This window comes from Lepidochelys kempii, chromosome 2, assembly GCF_965140265.1.
Source record: "Lepidochelys kempii isolate rLepKem1 chromosome 2, rLepKem1.hap2, whole genome shotgun sequence".
NCBI lineage: Eukaryota > Metazoa > Chordata > Testudines > Cheloniidae > Lepidochelys > Lepidochelys kempii.
The window spans coordinates 262,195,583-262,214,708 of record NC_133257.1 but is presented as its reverse complement, the minus strand read 5'-3'; the positions used below and the strand labels follow the sequence as shown (position 1 = coordinate 262,214,708).

General features: G+C 41.6%; 1 protein-coding gene across 1 annotated transcript in view; it reads left to right on the top strand.

Annotated features, from left to right (window-relative positions):
* The window catches only part of OBSCN (obscurin, cytoskeletal calmodulin and titin-interacting RhoGEF), a 291,804-nt gene that overhangs the window by 149,642 nt on the left and 123,036 nt on the right, over positions 1–19,126 (top strand). The window contains exons 60-61 of the mRNA XM_073329682.1: positions 368–637; positions 14,581–14,853. Coding sequence (XP_073185783.1) covers positions 368–637; positions 14,581–14,853 — 543 coding nt within the window. The remainder of the gene's footprint in view (positions 1–367; positions 638–14,580; positions 14,854–19,126) is intronic.

Genomic DNA, 19,126 nt, shown 5'->3' with positions numbered 1-19,126 from the left:
GGAAGTATCTGAACTGTGTTTAAAATCATGATCCTGGCACCATGACAAAACAGAGTTCTATAGCAGTGTCGAGGGAAATCCCACTATACCTGGTCCCATGCCTGGTAGAATAAAGAGGAATTTGGTCAGCGATTTCAGTGGATTCAGGGCCTTCAGGGATTAGAGGGCTTCACATTAATATTACTTAGCTACAGTGTGTAATCTTTCTGTTAGAAATATTTGTATATTGTATTATAATATTGTTTTAAGTACCCAGAATCCTTTGGGCATGAGTTGCCTTACCAATAATAATATAATAATAATGTCTAAAAATGGGGTAAGGTGCTTGAAAATGGATTTAAAACAGTTGTGACTTTTTCTACCAAAGAACCAGCAGCGAGCATAGTGGAGGTGCTAAAGGACGTCACCTTATATGAAGGAGAAGACGCAGTGTTCAAGTGCAAGGTTTCTCGGGAGAAAGCTCGGGACGTGCAGTGGTGCCTGGGTGGCGTACCGCTCCAGCCCAATGAAATGAACGAGATAACAGTTCAAGGGAAGCTTCACACTTTGACCCTGAGGAGGGTGACCCTAGAAGACTCTGGGTCTGTCAGTATCAGAGTAGGGCAAAATACCACAGAGGCACAGCTAACAGTCCAAGGTAAGTAAACAACCCCTTTGAGATAACAATTGCTTCAGTTCTATAGGAGGTTTGTTTGTTTTAAATTCTCTGTGCAGTCACCATCATAACCAAGCACTTTTCTAGACACCTCCCACTTACGATGGCATTGGATACTACTTGCTTGTTCTTTTACAAGCTGTGATGGTACAAAATAAAAAATAATCTTAAGGGTTGGTCAGCACCATGTGCCACCGGTTTCTTTTTCTTTTATCTCATTTTACAGTGCCAATATAGGAGTCAGTTCTGATTTCAGTTATGCCAGTTTTACACTGATGTAAGTGCAGAATCAGATCCATTATTTTTTTATGGTTTTTTCCCTCCAAAACTTCTATTTCATAGAGTTTGATTCTGAAGTCACAACACATTAGTGTAAAATTATGCTAGGTCATCAGAATCAGGGCCATTGTGTAGTCTCCTCCCGTTCACTCTTCTCTCTCCTCTACACCCAAATCCATGCTTCATGAGACAAAATACTAGCAAATGTAGGGAACAATCTTTCATTGGAAGGGCGAGGGGCTTTTATCATACTCCATGGGTTCACAATCTTTTTTTATAGCACGGACCACATCCAAACCGATAGATTGTCTTGTGAAAACCTTCTCTCCAGTTCACCATAGTATAACATTACTGCGGCAACAAGAGCAAGTGCCTACATGGAAAATCAATACTAGGAAAGTTATTTAATTTAAGTGGTTAGCTTCTTTTCTTGCATCCAGCAGGTGGGAACAAGTAGGAGAGTTAGAATCATAGATGTGTAGATTTTAAGGCCAGAAGGGATCATTAGATCATCTGGTCTGACCTCCTTTATAACACAGGCCAGAGAATTCCACCCAGTTGCTCCTATATTGATCCTCATAACTTGTGTGGGACTAAAGCATATCTTCCAAAAAGGTAAGTCTTGATTTGAAGACTTCAAGAGATGGAGAATCCACCACTTCTCTTGGCAATTTGTTTCAATGGTTAATCACGCTCACTGTTAAATTTGTGCCTTATTCCCAATTTGAATTTGTCTGGTTTTAGCTTCCAGCTATTCATTTGTGTTAAGTCTTTCTTGCCTAGATTAAAGAGCATTTTAGCACCAGGTATTTTCTTATAGTGAAGGTATTTATACACTCTAATCAAGTCAACTCCCAGTCTTCTTTTTGATAAGCTAAACAGATTGAGCTCTTACAATTATAGGATATAAGGATTGGAAGGGACCTCAGGAGGTCATCTAGACCAATCCCCTGCTCAAAGCAGGACCAACACCAACTTATCTTGAAGTCGTTAATTGAAAGGTGGTTTTTTCCAGCACTTGAATAATTTTTGGGGTTCTTCTCTGTACCCTCTCCAATTTTTCAATATCATTTTTAAAACGTGGACACTGGAACTGGGACACAGTGTTCCAGTATTGAATGACCAATCCCTAAATCCTTTTTAGAGTCACCGCTTTCCAGGATACATTTCCCTCTTCTGTAGGTATGACCTTACATTTAGCTTTTCTAAAATGTGATCCTGTGTGTGAAAACGTGAAATCTGAGACTTAAATCTTGAGCTGCTGTGCATTTCTTATGATAACCTGTATTAAAGAGTTTCCTATCTACATGCCTGATTATACATGTGCAAAATGCTTTTATTCCCCTTTCTACAGTTGCTCCAGCCATATTTGTAAAGTTGCTCGAGAACCAGGAACTGCAAGAGAGTGACACTGCAAAACTACAGTGTGAGCTATCTAAGCCTAACATCCCAGTGGAATGGAAGAAAGCTTTGTCTGTGATCAAGTCCAGTACGAAGTTTGAAATCAAGAAGGAAGGGAACGTACATACTCTGATCATCCATGATTTAAAACCTGAGGACTCAGGGGAGTATAGCTGTAATACAGTTGACAAGAAGACCACTGCCAGACTAGATATTAAAGGTGAGAAGGTGTCTCGAGAGTGCCATGCACTGAAGCCATTCATAAAATGCTATATTTTTTATGTCTGGAGGTGTTTGTGCTCTGGGATCACTCCTCTTGCCTTCAAGGATTTCATTTTTTGGGGGTGAAAAACAATCTTGTCTTTAATAATTGTTGTTAGAGCTGGTTAAGAATTTTCTGTCAAAATGATTTTTTGAGAGAGATGCGGTTTCTGCAAAATGGGAATTTTTCCATAGGAAAATTTGATGAAATTTTTGGGTCTTCTGTTGGGAGAATCTAAACTAAATATTTTGTTTCAGGTTGGGTCACCATTAAACTGCATCTGCCTAGCGTGCTGTGGTGGCTCATGAGAGTTGTAGTTTGGCTGCACTGTGTTCCCATTCTCTCCTATGGGCTGGGCTCCCTAACTGGACTACATCTCCCATGATCTCCCCTCTAATTTAGCCGAGTAGTGCAGGATGAGTCACAAGACTCCAGTGAAACATGGGACCTGTAGTCAAGCCAGAGACCCGGCCAATAAGGAAGAATGAGGGCACAAAATTGACTGGCACCTAACACAGATGCAGTTCGATGCTGACATGACTTGAAACAAAACATATTGATTTGGGAATGTCAAAACATTTCATTTTGGTTGAAAATGTCAAAATGAACATTTTTATATTTCCAAATCAATTTTTTTCAGAATTTTTTGTTGTACACGAGTCCCTGTTTTGATTTTGCACTCCAATTCTGGATGAAAACAAATGTTGAAATATCAGAATTTGCCACAGGGCAGAAATTCTGATCTTTGCTCATCTCTAGTAATTATTCATCTGCAGTGGTAGAGATTATTGAATGTATAGGCAATCATCAATCTTACCTTGAAAATGGACTACATGTAGATTGCAGCATTACTCATTTAAAAATAAGCCTCTTATAAGTACTATAAATGAAATGATGGTTTGTTGGACAATTTTAGTCTCCGTTTTTTAAAAAAGTGGTTAAAACTATCTTGTGTTTCAGATAAATAGAGCTCCAGTCCAAAATGCCCCTGGGTCTTATTTTGGTTATCACCCCAAATGTGACTGACAAAACTTTGCAAACCACATTTAGCTAGTAGAGATCTGACCAATAGAGATGGGTCAAAACTGGAGCGACTAATTCAGACCTCACTACCCAAACTTTGGAGGTTCAGATAAATTGAACCTGGATTTGAATCAGACATTCTTCTGATTTTTTACAGAACTGAAGCCTGACCAATATTATGTAAAACCAAACCCCCCTTTCCCATTGGAATCCCTTCATCATTTTGAATTGTAAAGACACAGGTATTAAATGATCCCCCAGTACAAACTACTTTGCAAAACTTTGTTACTAACTAACAACAAATAGTTGCTCTACCAGAGAACTATCAACAATTCTGACATGACTATAGGCCAGGTTCTATCCTTGTTTGCATTCCTACACCCTGACTGGGAGTAAATGCAGGCAGAATTTGGCCTGTTGTCTTCAGGAATTCCATTATTGTTCAAGCTGTTATCAGTTCATTTTTTAACAAAACAAACCTCCTCTCTTGTTTTGCTTAATTCATGCTGTCAGCCCTACCTGTGCTTTTCAAACGTTGGCTCCAAAATGAGGAAGTCGAGGAAGGGTGTATGGCCGCGCTGCGCTGCGAGCTGACAAAACCGAGTGCTCCAATTGAATGGAGGAAAGGAGATGTGGTGCTGCAGTCAAGTGACAAGTATGAGATCAGGCAAGAGGGGACTTTTGTTGAGCTGTTTATTTATGACGTGGAACTTCAGGATGCTGGGGAGTACACATGTGATTCAGGAGATCAACAAACCACTGCAGCACTGCTAGTAAAAGGTAGGAAAAGGTTTGATTTGTGGTAAATAGTCATAAAGGCCCTGGCTGTCCTCCAAAATTGGTAAAATAGAATTATCTGTAACGTTTATCCGCCAGCAAATCTCCTTTTACTATAACAATGATACAGGGTATCACTACACAGTTATTTGTACCTGGTGGACCAAACTTTTTTAAAAACCACTTCTATTCTTGTACTTGCATTTTCAATCTCACAACTGGATACTGGAACAAAATTGCAGATGCTATTGACAGTAGGCATAAACTATAGCTTCTATGAAATTGAGATTTGCTGACTGTTACTACGTGACATTATCTGAGATAAGAGTATTTCCCTGTACTTAGAATGGGGGAATACTGCTGCATATGACATACTGCTGTATGTTAAAAGTTAGCAAATATTGACTTAGAAATGGCCACCAGTATCCTCTGATTGTATAACAACCCACGCTTATGCAGTGTCACGCTCTGTTTCCCTCTAATGGCTAAGCCGTTAGAGGTTTGAGTTTGCTACTGGCTTTAAGCTGCCAGCTCCAGAAGTGCTGGGTTCAGTGTCTGTTACTGATGACACACCCAGGGGTGTTGCATTACACATGCAATTCAGATAGTTAGATGTCCAAGTACTATCATTTGCACCTGCATCTTTGTGCTTATAGGTGATTGTAGCCACAAACTGTGGGTGTGAAAACAAAGGCCAAATACAGGCCCCTTAAAAAGCCATAATTCATAGCAGCCCTGCACTGAACAACCATGATCTACTGTTACTGTTTTGTCAGTGGCCAGTCCCTATGGGGCTTTGGCCATAGTGCAACTTGAAGCACTGTATTGGGATGGCATTTACAGGTTTCCATCTCTCTCGGCCACAACTAGCCACTACCCAGAGAGAGGTGGCCCGGGGGGAGGGGGGGCTGTGATTAATGGACTGGTTCGGTAGGCCTCAGTAATTCATGCTTGAGCATTCTCACTGCAGTGCTATCAGTGTTCTTTAAAGAGGAGCTGCAGAACATCGAGGCCGAAGAAGGGGGAACAGCTGTCCTCCGGTGCGAGACCTCCAGACCTGGTGCCCTGGTGGAGTGGAGGAAAGGAGCGCTGGTACTTCAGCCCAGTGACAAGTATGAGATGCGTCAGAACGGCACCGAAGTGGAGTTAATTATTCATGACTTGGAGGTTGAGGACTGCGGACCCTACACCTGTAGCACTGGGTATGAGCTGACCACAGGCTCTGTGTACGTGCAAGGTAAGAATAAATCATTTCAAATGACCTCACGTTTCTGGTTGAGTTCAAACAGGCGGTTCTTCAGTCAACAGGCCAGATTTAGCCCTGGTGTAAGTAGGTGCGACTCCACCAATTTCTGGCTTGATTTCAGTGATGTTGCACACTTTTATACCAAGCGTGAATATGGACCAATATTTATCATATAATGGAGTTCAAAAACAATGACCATACTGTCTGTAAAATGGTATAACAGCACCTGCTTAAATAGCTATTTGCTTAGGGTGACTGCTATGAAGATATTGAATACCATGTTGTTAATTATTATTATGTTATTTTATAGCATTGTAAGTATACACAGTACTTAAATCACCGGGAAGATCCCTGGCTTAAATTGTTTACAATATCAGTGCAGATGACACCATACAGGACACCAAATCATGAATGGATCACGAAATTCGTAGACTGTCCTCATATTGAAATAGTATGTCCGAACAAACCCACTATGTTTGTCGGCAAATGCGTTGTTTATCTGAATGAGTGTGACAAGTTTATTTATGCAGGACAGTTTGAATGTAGTTCACAGAATCTAAGAACTGTACTTTAGATCAGTTCTGCGGAAGGAACGTGTATATGTTTGTCCTTTGTTTTCCCTTGGTGTACCCGTTTTCTTGCTCTGTTATACAGAAGAGGAAGCAGAGATAGTTTGTGGTTTAAAGAACATGGATGTCTTTGCGGGTGAGTCGGCCACCTTCACCTGCGAGCTCTCGCACCCGGGGGTGCAGAACATACAGTGGTGGCTTGATGGATCTCCCCTTCAGAACAGCTCTGTGAATGAAATTGCTGTGAGAGATGGAAAAATCCACACTTTGACCCTAAAGAACCTGGGGTCTGATGATTCGGGGATTGTGACTTTCAGAGCTGGGTCCCTCATATCTTCAGCTAAATTATTAATCAAAGGTATTTTTTTTTTAGAAAGATGCAGATGTCCATCCCCCAAATTACTCTCCATACTAGCACTCCTGCCTTCTGGTTACCTGTATGAAATTCCTCCAAAATACTGTTGTTAGTATTCTGCCAGTGGCATAAAATTTTCATAACTAGTGGACTCTAGGATAGGGCCCAGGCTTGTAATATTTACTCATGCAAGTTGTCCATATTCATGCATGTAGACCTGTTGGTTTCAACAGACCTACTTCTGTGAATAAGGGTGACTCAACTGAGTAAGGGTTGTAGGATCAGGCCTGTGGCTTTTACCGGGCAGCACAGTCAGGATTTGTTCAAACTCTGGAAACAGATGGTGAGGATTTAATCTTACCATTGTGGTACCTGGGTGTTTGTCCTCCCCAGGACCATACGAGAATGATATTACCATAAATGCCACCCACTCACATTAATAAGTGGGAGAACTTGATGGGGCCAGCGATGAAAGGGGGACAGCCCCAGCAGCAAGGGAGGGAGACAGTTGCCAATAGACAATAGGTAGCTCCCCAACCCCCGTGAGACTTTGGCACCCATTGGCCAGCCAGGAGAGAGGAGTGCTGATTGGCCAGCATTCCCCAGTGTCCATTATTTAACCTGGTGTGGGGGCCATGTGGAGCATCTTTCGGCTCCGTTCCAGCAGCCCACCCTACCCACTTAAACTAGGCATGGGAACCTGGCCTGACAGATGCTGTGGGTCTAACCGATGGCCTATTTACGGGGTCAGGAAGGAATTTTTCTCCCATAGGCCAACTAGTGTAGGACCAGGGAGTTTTTTGCCTTCCTTGCAGCACGTTCAAGGCACAGTGGATTAAGTAGGAACCTTTAGTACCCAGCTGAGGTACTGGAGTGGTGGTGTTTATTCATCGCAACTTGCGATTGGTTTCCAGTGTGGTAAAAAGGATAAAATGAACAGTTCCCAGAGGTAAAAGACCTGGATTTTGGTGATGAGCCTTGGGCTTGTGCTAGGGAGAGACCTCACTGCCCTTGCACACTGAGGTCCCCACCCTGCTTTACCCTGTCAAGGAGGGCAGGGTGCTAGAACTCAATGAGCTGAGTCCTGGGGGGCAGGCTGAGGAGAACATACCACACATTATGGGTCATATGGTAGGAAGCCCTGGAACCCCGGCACTGGAACCAATTAAACACATGATATAGGAGAGCGTGGGGGATGGGTGGATAGCGCCCCTCCCCATCTTAAAGTTTAATTAAAGTTGCAGCCTGCGGCTTAATTCCATGCATGTGTCTGTCCTCGTTTTGCCACTGTGTCCACTTCAATACCATATAACCATCACCCTGCTACTGCTCCACAAGAAACGCGAGCGCAGATATTGGGCCTGATTCATCAGTGTGTGGCTGGAGTGTGGACATGGCATAACTCCATCAACATCGATGCCAGCGAGCTCTTGTGCATGGGAACGCAGAACGAGTCGGGGTGCCTGGATGGATCGCAGTGGAATAACACAGGCCTAAAATTGCAGTAACACAATGGTGACTTGGGCCCACTAATTTGTTACCGATGTACTGCTGGTTAGTACTGTAGTGAGAACGTTCTGTGGCTGTTGACTTGATGCTGTTTTAGATCTGGTAAAGGTAGCCATGAACTGCAAATAAAGCTGAACTCCAGACTTTACAATAAAGAAATCCCCTGCACATACACCATCCTTTAGAGTTCTCGGGAAAAGCTGAGACTTTACTTTGCTTTTGCATGGAGAAAAAAATTATTTTTGTCTTTCTTGTATTATTGGAAGGGAGTCACATCCCAAGAGGCATAGCAGGTTAGCTACTCTTTCCATTAAAATCCTCTGTCTTGTTGGGTAGCTGTGTCCTTTAACTAAAACAGGACTAGTCAGAGATGTGTAATCGCAATCTGAAATGGCCATCAATTTTCTGGTTTCAGAGTAACAGCCGTGTTAGTCTGTATTCGCAAAAAGAAAAAGAGTACTTATGGCACCTTAGAGACTAACCAATTTATTTGAGCATAAGCTTTCATGAGCTACAGCTCACTTCATCAATTTTCTGTTACACCATCAACTCCTCAGCCCTAAGCAGCAAGAATGGCCTCAGGAGCTGCCATCACATTTCTCACAAGGGGAGCTGTGCCATTAAAAGCCATAATAAAGCCCCTAGGGAACAGAACTGAGCTGAGCAGGAGGATTTCAGCAGACATCTTTGGGCTGCCTTTGCATGCCAAAGCATGCATATAATTTCCATTAACGTCCGTGAAATGCACACGTTGTTGAGAGGAGCATTTTCTCACAGGTCCAGTTTACCTGATTTTAGCGAGGCTGCAATGAGTTCTGCTTCTTAAGATAAAGGCTCCTTCTGGTCTAGACCTTCAATGACTACTAGTTTTTTAACCTAATTGATTATATAGCTTCGCACCTACCAAGTCCTTTGTAGCATAGCTGTGCTCCCAGGGAGAAGGGCTTTGCTGAGAGGCTGCTATTTCAATTGCCATTCAGATTTTTGGTCAAATATATACAATAAATATTATCGCCTGCAAATACTCTCATGGAGGGGGAATACAAAGTAGCATCTAGGAGGATGCCCTATGCCTGCTTTTGAAGCTTGCAAAATCTTCAGTTTTGTTTTCTTTACTTTATTGTATTATGCCTATAACCATAGCAGCTATCTTCAGCAGTGGTATTTTAAAAGAAAGTAAAGACCATCAAAATTCAACAGCAGGGGCATGGGTATCACCTTTCTCAGCGGGAGCAGTCAGCTACCAGGACCATTTCCAGGATTTCTTGGGTTCCTCAATTCAAGATTTCAATGAGCCATGGGAACTAATGGTAGCATTGAGTTATCTACAGTAGACCCTCAGAGTTACGAACACCTCGGAAATGGAGGTTGTCCATAACAATGAAATGTTTGTAACTCTGAATAAAACGATATGGTTGTTTTTTCAGGTTTACAACTAAACTTTGACTTCATACAGCTTTGAAACTTTACTATGCAGAAGAAAAATGCTGCTTTTGACCATCTTAATTTAAATGAAACAAGCACAGAAACAGTTTCCTTAGCTTGTCAAATCTTTTTTTAAAACGTTCTCTTTAATTTTTTAGTAGTTTACTTTTAACACAGTACTGTACTGTATTTGCCTTTTTATTTTATTTTTTTTGTCTCTGCTGCTGCTGCCTGATTGCATACTTCCAGTTCCAAATGAGGTGTTGGTTGACCGGTCAGTTCGTAACTCTGGTGTTTGTAACTCTGAGGTTCTACTGTAGTTACACAATTGACTTTACAAATCGACTAGTTAGATGGCTACATGCAATCGTTTGTTGTATACACAGGCAGACACAAGATCAGTCAAAAACTGGGCACTTCTCTTCTGTGGAGTGCTCTCTCCATGATATTTTGGAAGGTCCAGAATAGGGTGGCCCAGCTATAGTGCCATGCTTGCCTTACTGCGTGTGGGTTTCTGACAGACTTTATGACCAGTGACAAGCCGGAATGCCTAATGTAATTATACATTTCATTTCAAGTAGCTTTCACAGGTTGTTCACGTAGAGAAAGGCTCCTATGAACTTCCAGACAGTCCTGAGTACCACTGCTGCTCTCCTTTGGGCCTCAGAAGTATCATAGTAAAGGCACCATCATATCACATCCTGTTAGAAGCTGTGGGTTTGTTGCTGGAAAACTCCTGGCCAGATTTAATCAGATGAACATATAATCACACTGGGGTTCATTTTTAGCCCAGACTTCCCAGTTTAATTGGAGTCACCCTGCTAAACCCCAGCCAATCTTGCTGAATATGTTCATTTTGACTTTTCTGTTTTTAAGTCACTCAGCCGTCTTCTCAAGGCAGCTCACCCATCCCACTTCGCTATCTCCACCCCTGACAGATTCTGAGAAGCCCTGACATACTTGAGAGTGAGCCACGTTCAGTGCTCCGTGGTGGAACGAGGGCTCCTGTGATATGTGTCATTGTGGGGAGGAAATGACGGAGAGGGAGAAAATCCCAGTGGATGCTCTCCAAAGAAAAATAGCCTTCAAGAATCTTTGTATAAATCTTAGTTATTTAGACTAAACCAGGGGTTCTCAAACTATGGGGCAAATGTGTCAAGGGAGGTGTGAGCTGTGTGATTTTATTTAAGAGCTCTGTCAGCCCCGGGTGGCTGGGGCTGGTGCAGAAGGGCCGTGCACACCCGGGAGGCAGGAATAAAGGGGACAGCTGGAAGCCCCGAGCTGATAGCTGGAGCCACACCACCTAGGCTTGGGCTCTCCTTCCCCTCCACTCAATCCCTCACCTGGGGTGGCAGCAGCAGCGCAGAAGTAAGGGTGGCAATGGGACACTAAGTCTGCTGTGAAAAGTGATGTTGACAGATATCACCTTTCACGCGGCCACCCGTACTTCTGCTGGCGCAGGTGCTGCTGCCCTCCGCTCTGCCTCCGCTCTGCCTTCTTGTGGGGTCGGGGGAAGGAGCACGCAAGCACCTACAGACACAGAGAAGCGGGGCCCAATCAAATAAGTTTGAGAACCACTGGTCTGAACTATCTGACAGTACAGCTATCCTAATATACCCTGTTTGCTTCCACGCGGCTTGATGCTGACACAAGCAAACGCTAAACCTGCTAGCCTGTAGCGCATCTGGGCAGCCTTATGCTTGTAATTTCATTTCATTTGCTTCCCATTCCACGCGGGCTCTGTGCTTGACAATATCTAAGCTGCCCTTTCCATAAGGATCCACTAATACATGTCCCTCCTGACATGTTGGTTGACAGATCCAACTATTGAGGTGGTCAGTCCCATGCAGGACATTACCGTTGATGAAGATGGCACAGCAGAGCTCATATGCCAGTACTCTAGGCCAGTGCAAGCCACATGGAAGAAAAATGATCAGGAAGTTTCTGCAGATGGGCAACGAGTCATTATCGAGCAGGACTGGAATGTAGCCAAGCTAAAAATTAAACCTGCCCTTCCAGAAGACAGTGGCATCTATTCTTGTGAAGCTGGAAGCACTAAAGTTGTGGCTATGCTTGATGTTCAAGGTGAGGTCTTCCAGCACAGAAGGAAGACTACTAAGGGGACCAAATAGCAACCAAGTGGCAAATCACAGTCGCATCTGACAATAAGTGGCAAATCGTTACCTATTCATTGGGTGTTCATTCCAATATCGATAATAATGAGAAACATGTTTGGTGTTAACATGAGTTGAATGTGAAAATGCACAAAATTCAGTTGGCAACTAGTTCAATTTAATGCCCACTAACGGTTCCAAACGCGTATAGGCAATCATGCCTGCTCTCCAATTAACTGAATTTGGAGGTAGCACTAATCAAATGGGATATGTTCTGCTGAATTATTGTCATGCTGCAGATGTGGCGTTCTTGGACTTGAAAAATAATAGCTTTTATATAGTGTTTTTCACATACAAAGTGCTTTAAAAAATTAACTAAAGGATAAAATGGCATTGTATTTTTTTATTTTCAGTTAATCTAATCTACAGTTCACCTTCCTTGAGTTTTATATCTATTTAAAATAATAATTTCTAAAGCCTCATGTAATTTGAAATTAGATATTGTAAGTGTCCCTGAGAGACAAAAAGTGGAAAAACAATAGAAATATTATTTTACGTGTAGTTAAGTGTCTGTGATAGAAAAGATGAGGAGAGCAGCTTGATTCTTAGGTTTACAGAAAACAGTGTTTCAAGGTTTGTTGTATCCTGTTCTTATATTTTTTCCCACCAAAGACTAAATCTTGTTTCCAATGAAGTTAATGAGAGTTTTGCCGTTGATTTTAGTAGGATCAGGATCTGGCCCCATATGTAACCTTTCTTGGTCTAATTAACAGAGCCGTGTTTATATATGTCTTGGACTCAGTTGCTCGGAGTCTGCGTTCAAGAGTCACTATTTTCTGTCTCTATCTTAGGTACTTGTATTCCCTCCATTACTGTGCTATGCAAGTGCCACACAGTCTTTATTATAGTTATTTATTTTCAATTTAGGACAGAGTGGAAATGAATATATTTTAAAAAATAATTGTCCAAACATCACAGGGATGATTTTCAAAAAGGCCTAATAGATTTAGTAGCACAAGGCCCATTGGCCTTAAATGGGAGTTGTGATACTGTAACCTGTAGGCATTTTTGAAAATCTTCCTCCACGGGTTTTTGAGATACATAAAGACCAATCTAGCGTTTGGTGTCCCATGTAAGGTGAAAGACACCTGATCTCAGTCTTAGAATTGATGGTGCGTAGGATACTTCCAAGAAAACTACCATACGTTTGCCAGTATTAACTAATTGAGGGGGTTGACCTGCAGCTGCTCCATGTAAGGAACTTTCCTTGACTTCAGTGGGAGCAACTACAGAACGTGACCCACAGCCTGCCATTTAAAGCCTTTAAAGAACCAAAATATCCAAGTGATCAAAGCAAACAACAGTAGAGCATAGCGGATATAATGTTTTAATAACTAGGTTTCTGCTATTTGCACATGGAATTCTTGTTTTCAATTACTGGGTACGCTATTATGGTTAGAAATATTTGGTTTCTGAGCTGTTGTTTGGTTTCTGAACTGTGAGATTGTGCTCAGTTAAAAAGCCATATTATTATTGATTATAATGCTCTGCACTTTGGTAGCTCCTTCCATCTTAGGGTCTAAAAGCACTTACCAAGTATTAATGAATGTAGTCTTAAAACGCCCTGGTGGGGGGGGAGGGCAGGGATCTGTAAGTATCAGCATTCTATATATGAGGAAAGTGGAGCGCAGAGAAATTAAATGACATAGATACATTCACACAGGAATGCAGTCATGCCGCTGACTCCTGTCCTTTGCCCTAGGCACAAGACCATTGTTCTCTTTAAACGTTCAAGTTGGAAAATTCTGGAACCTCAGAAAAACTGATTTGGCTTTGCTAGGGAATACATTTTCTAGGTGACAAGCAATTGCACGTGGGTTAGAAGTTACAATGATTGATGTGGTTACTAAACAGGATTGATTGGCCCATTATTCTGGTGCTATATTAGAACGTTGATCAGGAGGACCATGGTGTATAACTCATGTGAGCATTGTGGGTTTCAGCTTCTAAACTGTGCTCACCCAACTCAGCATACATAAATGTGTACAGTAGTGTGTGCCTAATGTGTCTATGCAATTAACCTGGTTGTGCACACAAATTGGGGATATGTGCATCAAATTGGTTAGTTGTGTGCAATTATCAGTTGGTGCATGCAGTTGCAGTAGTTGTGTGCAAATGGGTCATGCACATCTGTGCACATTTTTGCACACACGATGGCCCCAGCCCCCGACACTCAGATTAGAAAATCAGGTCCTGGACATATGTCAGAAGAATTTGGTAATAATTAGAAAGTTACTACTAAAAAAAGTGTTGCCGATGCAATAAATTGTAATTTTGCAAATGGCTTTTAATAGTACAATTTTAAAAATCTCTTGTTGGCTTAGATTTCAAATATCATTGCATTGACCAACAGTAGTCTGCTGCTGGGATAAGGACATGTTTTGTATAAAAGGTGGTAAGATTTTAAGATGAGCTCCCTATCAGTTTCAAATCTTTCTAGCTATGATGTTAATTATACATATGGAGGAGGTTGGCAAGAGGATTCCTGTTGTACGCAAATGGAAACTGGTTATACTCTATATTCTTGGACTGTGAAAGGCTTGTTGTATTCGCTTCCATTGAACAATTATTCAGTTCATACAAACAATGTGATTTCGTCCTTCATTTATAAAGATATAGGTCAGGTTATTGGATAAATGTTGAATAAAGCCAGAAGGAAACACCGGGTTAGAGTTATTTTACTACTTGTTAGACCACATCGCTGTTGTGGATGTATTTTAAACATCATGTTGTGTTTGGATGCCACTGAAATTTAAAAGGAGAAACCACAAGCTAACTTTCCCCATATGATCTCATATCAGCTTCCGGGTGATGGGAATTATATAGTGTGCTCTAAGGCTCGCTACTACTCAGAAGTGTGTAAGCAAAATAGCTAATGTTGTTGATCATTTTCCTTTTCCATTAGCCAAGAACAGTATTGTCAAGGGTTTGGTGAATGTGGAAGCCATGGAAGGTGGTGAAGCTCTGTTTGAGTGCTACCTTTCCAAACCAGAGTGCTACAATTACAACTGGCTGATTGATGATGAGCCTGCCAAAACCACAGAAAACATTGAGATGGTTTACTTTGAAAATGGACGCAGGCATCTTCTCCTGTTGAAGAACCTCACTCCCCAGGACAACTGCAGGGTGACTTTCCTGACTAGTGATGCTGTGACATCTGCATTCCTGACTGTGAAAGGTAACAATGACAGACCTGTGCTTGGAGTGCTATCTTTCCGGTTTGAAAGGCTGGACAACCCAGAAAAATATTTGTTGCGTGCCAGAGCTGGATAGTTCATGAGTAGCATAGGTCATGGGGCTCCATGCATTACTTCTGCTTCACACAGAGAAATCTTTTATTTTATACTTTACTAGTTATGTTTCATGTGACAAGCACTTATGTGTAGGAAGTGACATATGCCACGTCTCATATAATGCTTATAAATTGTGCAAATTAGCTAGAAACAAGCCACATTCATTCAGAGAGTAAGTATTCTAGTGGGTCAGAGATATAGATATTTCAAGGGTTCATAGATTACAATGTACATCATGATCATCATAATTATTACTGTTAATTACATTAGTTCCTAGAGGCCCCAGTCAGTTAGGCAATGCCCAGACATAGAATAAAAAGCAGCCACTGCCCCAAAGAGCTTTGAATCTATTAGCATACCAAGACAACAAAGGGTGTATTAAACAAACAAATGAGGATGACAACAAGGTAAACAGTGAAACCGTCCTGATTAGGTTAAGTAATAGAGTTGCCAATCCTCCATGTTTGGCCTGGAGTCTTCCGGAATCGGCACTGATCTGCCGGTGACTATTGGAAAGCAATCCGGGAGATTTTAATAGGATATTTTAAGAAAATGACATTGGCATGTTGGGGGAAAAAAAATCTCCTGGAATAGCTTCAGTCAGAGTTGGCAACCCTATTAAGTAGAAATAGCAGCAGGCCAAACAGCCTAGCCACTGCTGACTGATTTGCAGGCATCATGGCAGAGGTGAGTATACTTTGCATAACTTCTGTTGACTGTGGAACACAACCATTAACATTTCTTTCTGCTACTCAGCAGAGGTGAATCCTTCTCAAACATGCTTTATCCGTTTCTCTGTGGTCTGACTATCCATCACTTGTGTTCCCATATTTTAGGACTTGCTTTTACATTCGCTCATTATACATCTTGATTGATGTGGCCCAACCAGAATAACCTCTATTCTTGTATGCTTTCCAGTGTACTGTTTTCCTGAACTGCACCTTAACTTATCTTACGATATTATACTCATGAGCTTTGCAAAGCATTCTTCCTATGAGGGAATGCTTCCATTTTTCAATCGGACACAGAATCTCACAGCCATGCAACATAATGAAATTATGGTTGCAGGATGTTGGAGTTTTTAGCTTCGGTTTTCTGCTTGCCCAATCTTGTTGAATCAGTTACATGCATCTACTGCTAATTATTAAAACAAATTCAGCCCTGCTGTAAACAGATGCAACTCTATTGAAACCAATGTCATTGCCCATGATTGCACTAGGAATAAATGTGGCTCTTTTATGTATTTATTTCATGTACTACCTCTCCATCTATGCTAATTGGGGTGCCCAGGTATGTGAACTCCTTTGTGCTAGTTATCTGTCAAACAATCCATCCTCCCTTGAATTCCATTGTACAACTAGTCTGATCTTCATCTTCCCTGCATTCATCTGTAACCTCTGTGAATGCTGCTTGTCCCTCTTGTGTCTTGGAAACCAGTGCAGGACTATGTACAAACTCAATCAGCTGTTTGCCTTCCCTGATAATTCCTAATTTGTTCTTCCCTTTTGTCCTTACCTACCTACTTCAATTCAATGCCAGTGAGAGAAGATAATCTGTGGCAGATACATTCTTGTCTCTCTCTAGATTTTATGTTAGAAAACAGCCTTTATTTTAGTGAGCTGGCTTTAAAAAGAGCCACTGTCAAATGCCTATTATGATAATTATACAAAATACCACTTTCACGTGGGCTGTTTGAGGAAACTGATGAGGATAAGATGGCAAGACAAGGTTCCAGGTACTGAGGTTCTCATATGGGCAGGCATTCCAAACATCCATACTCCATTGATGAAATCACAGGTGAGATGGGCAGGCCATGTCACCAGAATGTCAGATGAGTGACTGCCAAAGAAGATCTTTTACGGCAAGCTAAAGGAGGGAAAGTGCTCTCAGGGAGGCCAGAGGAAACATTTCAAAAACTCCCTCAAGTTATCCTTGGAGGGTTTCAGCACAGACCCCGAGTTCTGGGAAGACCTTCTTCATGGTAGTTCTATTTGGCGAAATGTCACCCATACCAGAGCAACAGTCTGTGAGTGGAGGAGAACTGCTGAGGCAGAGCAGAAGTACCTGCAGCGTAAATTTCGTAACAGCAGCATGTTAGCTGTAAATCAAGCAACCCAGGATGGCATCTCTTGTTCAATGTGCCAGACAGTTCAAAGCTCAAATTGGCCTGATCAGCTACTCTGTGTTCAGACCATGTCATGGTCATCTTCGAACTCAAAGGATGAACAATGGTAATTGCAAAAGGGTCTGAGATTTTCAGTAAAGATTGGCCCAGATCCTAAACGCCCAAGAATTTCAGAAGAGTTTGAACCTACATCTGACTTTTATGGCTGACGTGTTTCCTATAGTAAGCCAAAGCAAAAGCCACCCTTGACCTCTGAGGATCTGGTCAATCTCTACTTTACTGAGTTTGAACTTTTAATATAATTTAATTTAATTTTTGTTTTCTTTCCTTCTAACAATCTAAACTATGGCTATTTCATCATACTCTTTTTAATTTGTTACATTTTTTACAATTCTTTATCAGGTGTAGTATGGCTTAGTATCTTACAATCACAGCTGATAATATAACTGAGTTACATTTAAAGATGCACTGTAAATTAACTCATGACACTTTGACATCTGGGTCTTCTCTCTTACTGTGGCTACTTAGTCATTAGTATAAATTCCATCTGTTGATAGTCTTTTAGCAAGACTTCTATGGCACCATTAGAAAATTCTTCCTGTAGGGAATGAGTACAGGCTGAAGAATTATTTGGGACTGCCTTGTCTACTGCTAGTCAACATTTGGAAAAAGTGGTTAAATTGTGACAATGGTATGTCAAATTTACATGTAATAAGAAACCTTTATTCATACATAATATATATTAAATAAAACCTGGCTTATGTATTTGAGCGATTGCATCGCCTCATGGCATTGACAAACATGCTGCTTCTTGGTTAAATGTAGCCACATAGGTTGCAAACATGTCTCTCCATCTTCATCTTTCGGTTGCCAGTTGTAAGTATACGATGTCTTTCAGCCTGCCTTATATTTCAGCTACTGGAAGCTCAATGCTATTTTTGATTCATCAGAGTTTTCAACTGGTCTTTCATCTTGTTTTTTTTCTCTTATCCATTTATGTGCTTTCATATTTTTTCCATATAAGCCATGCATACCTCCTCCCATGCTTCACAGTCCAGCTTGCTCTTCAAACCTTCTTGCTGTAGTGTTTGTGTAACAGCTCATGGGTTGGTGGTACACCAATGTCGAAAATCTAATTTTTAAACAGAGGTGGAACTGTGTCTTCTATCTTTCAAAGGTTCTCCACAGTTTTGTTTCCCTCCAGTCTATCTTCTTGGTGAGGAATAGCATCTCTCAGTTGGGCTGGGTAGCTATTGTTAGGGGGCTTATTCCTTCACCCACTTACTTCCCTGGTCCTTCACGCATGAACAGAGAGCAACAATACCCGAAGTCCAAAGGTGCAAACAATTCGATGTTTATTGGGGTGAACTTCCAGCAAGCATGATTCCAGTTTCCTTCCTTAGTATCCTCCTTCCCAGCTCTGACACCACAGAGCCTTACACCTGTGTCCCTGTTCCCATTCCTGCCCTTAGCCAAACATTATTCCAATTTCCTTACCCCCATTCCCTGTTCCCATTTCCCCCTTTAGCAAAACATGATTCCAATTTCCGCACCCCCATTCCCTGTTCCCATCCCCCCACCCACACACCCATCCCCTCCCACCCACGCCCACTCACTTCCTCATTGACTACAGATTATATAGTAAAACTTGAGTTCTGCTTAGCTATACCTTAACTAATCATTTTCCTGAAATTTAACTAACCAATCCTAACATATTGTAACATGATTATGTAACCAATTATATCCCACCACCTTAATTAGTTTACACCCAGCAAAATTCATTATACAGCAGACAGGAACAATCACAGAACCAGACAGAGATTATACAGACAAACAATAGCAAAGTGGGAACTATAATGACAAAACAATACAGAAGAGAGGATTTCACATCCCAGCTATTGATAAGTGAGTTCTTGCCAGACAGGATGCTATCAAACTAAGTTTCCTTTTACATTTTCTAGGCACTTCCATTCCTCTGGAGGTGATAGGAATACAATCCTGTCCTTATAGTGCCTAACAGCCCAATAGCACCT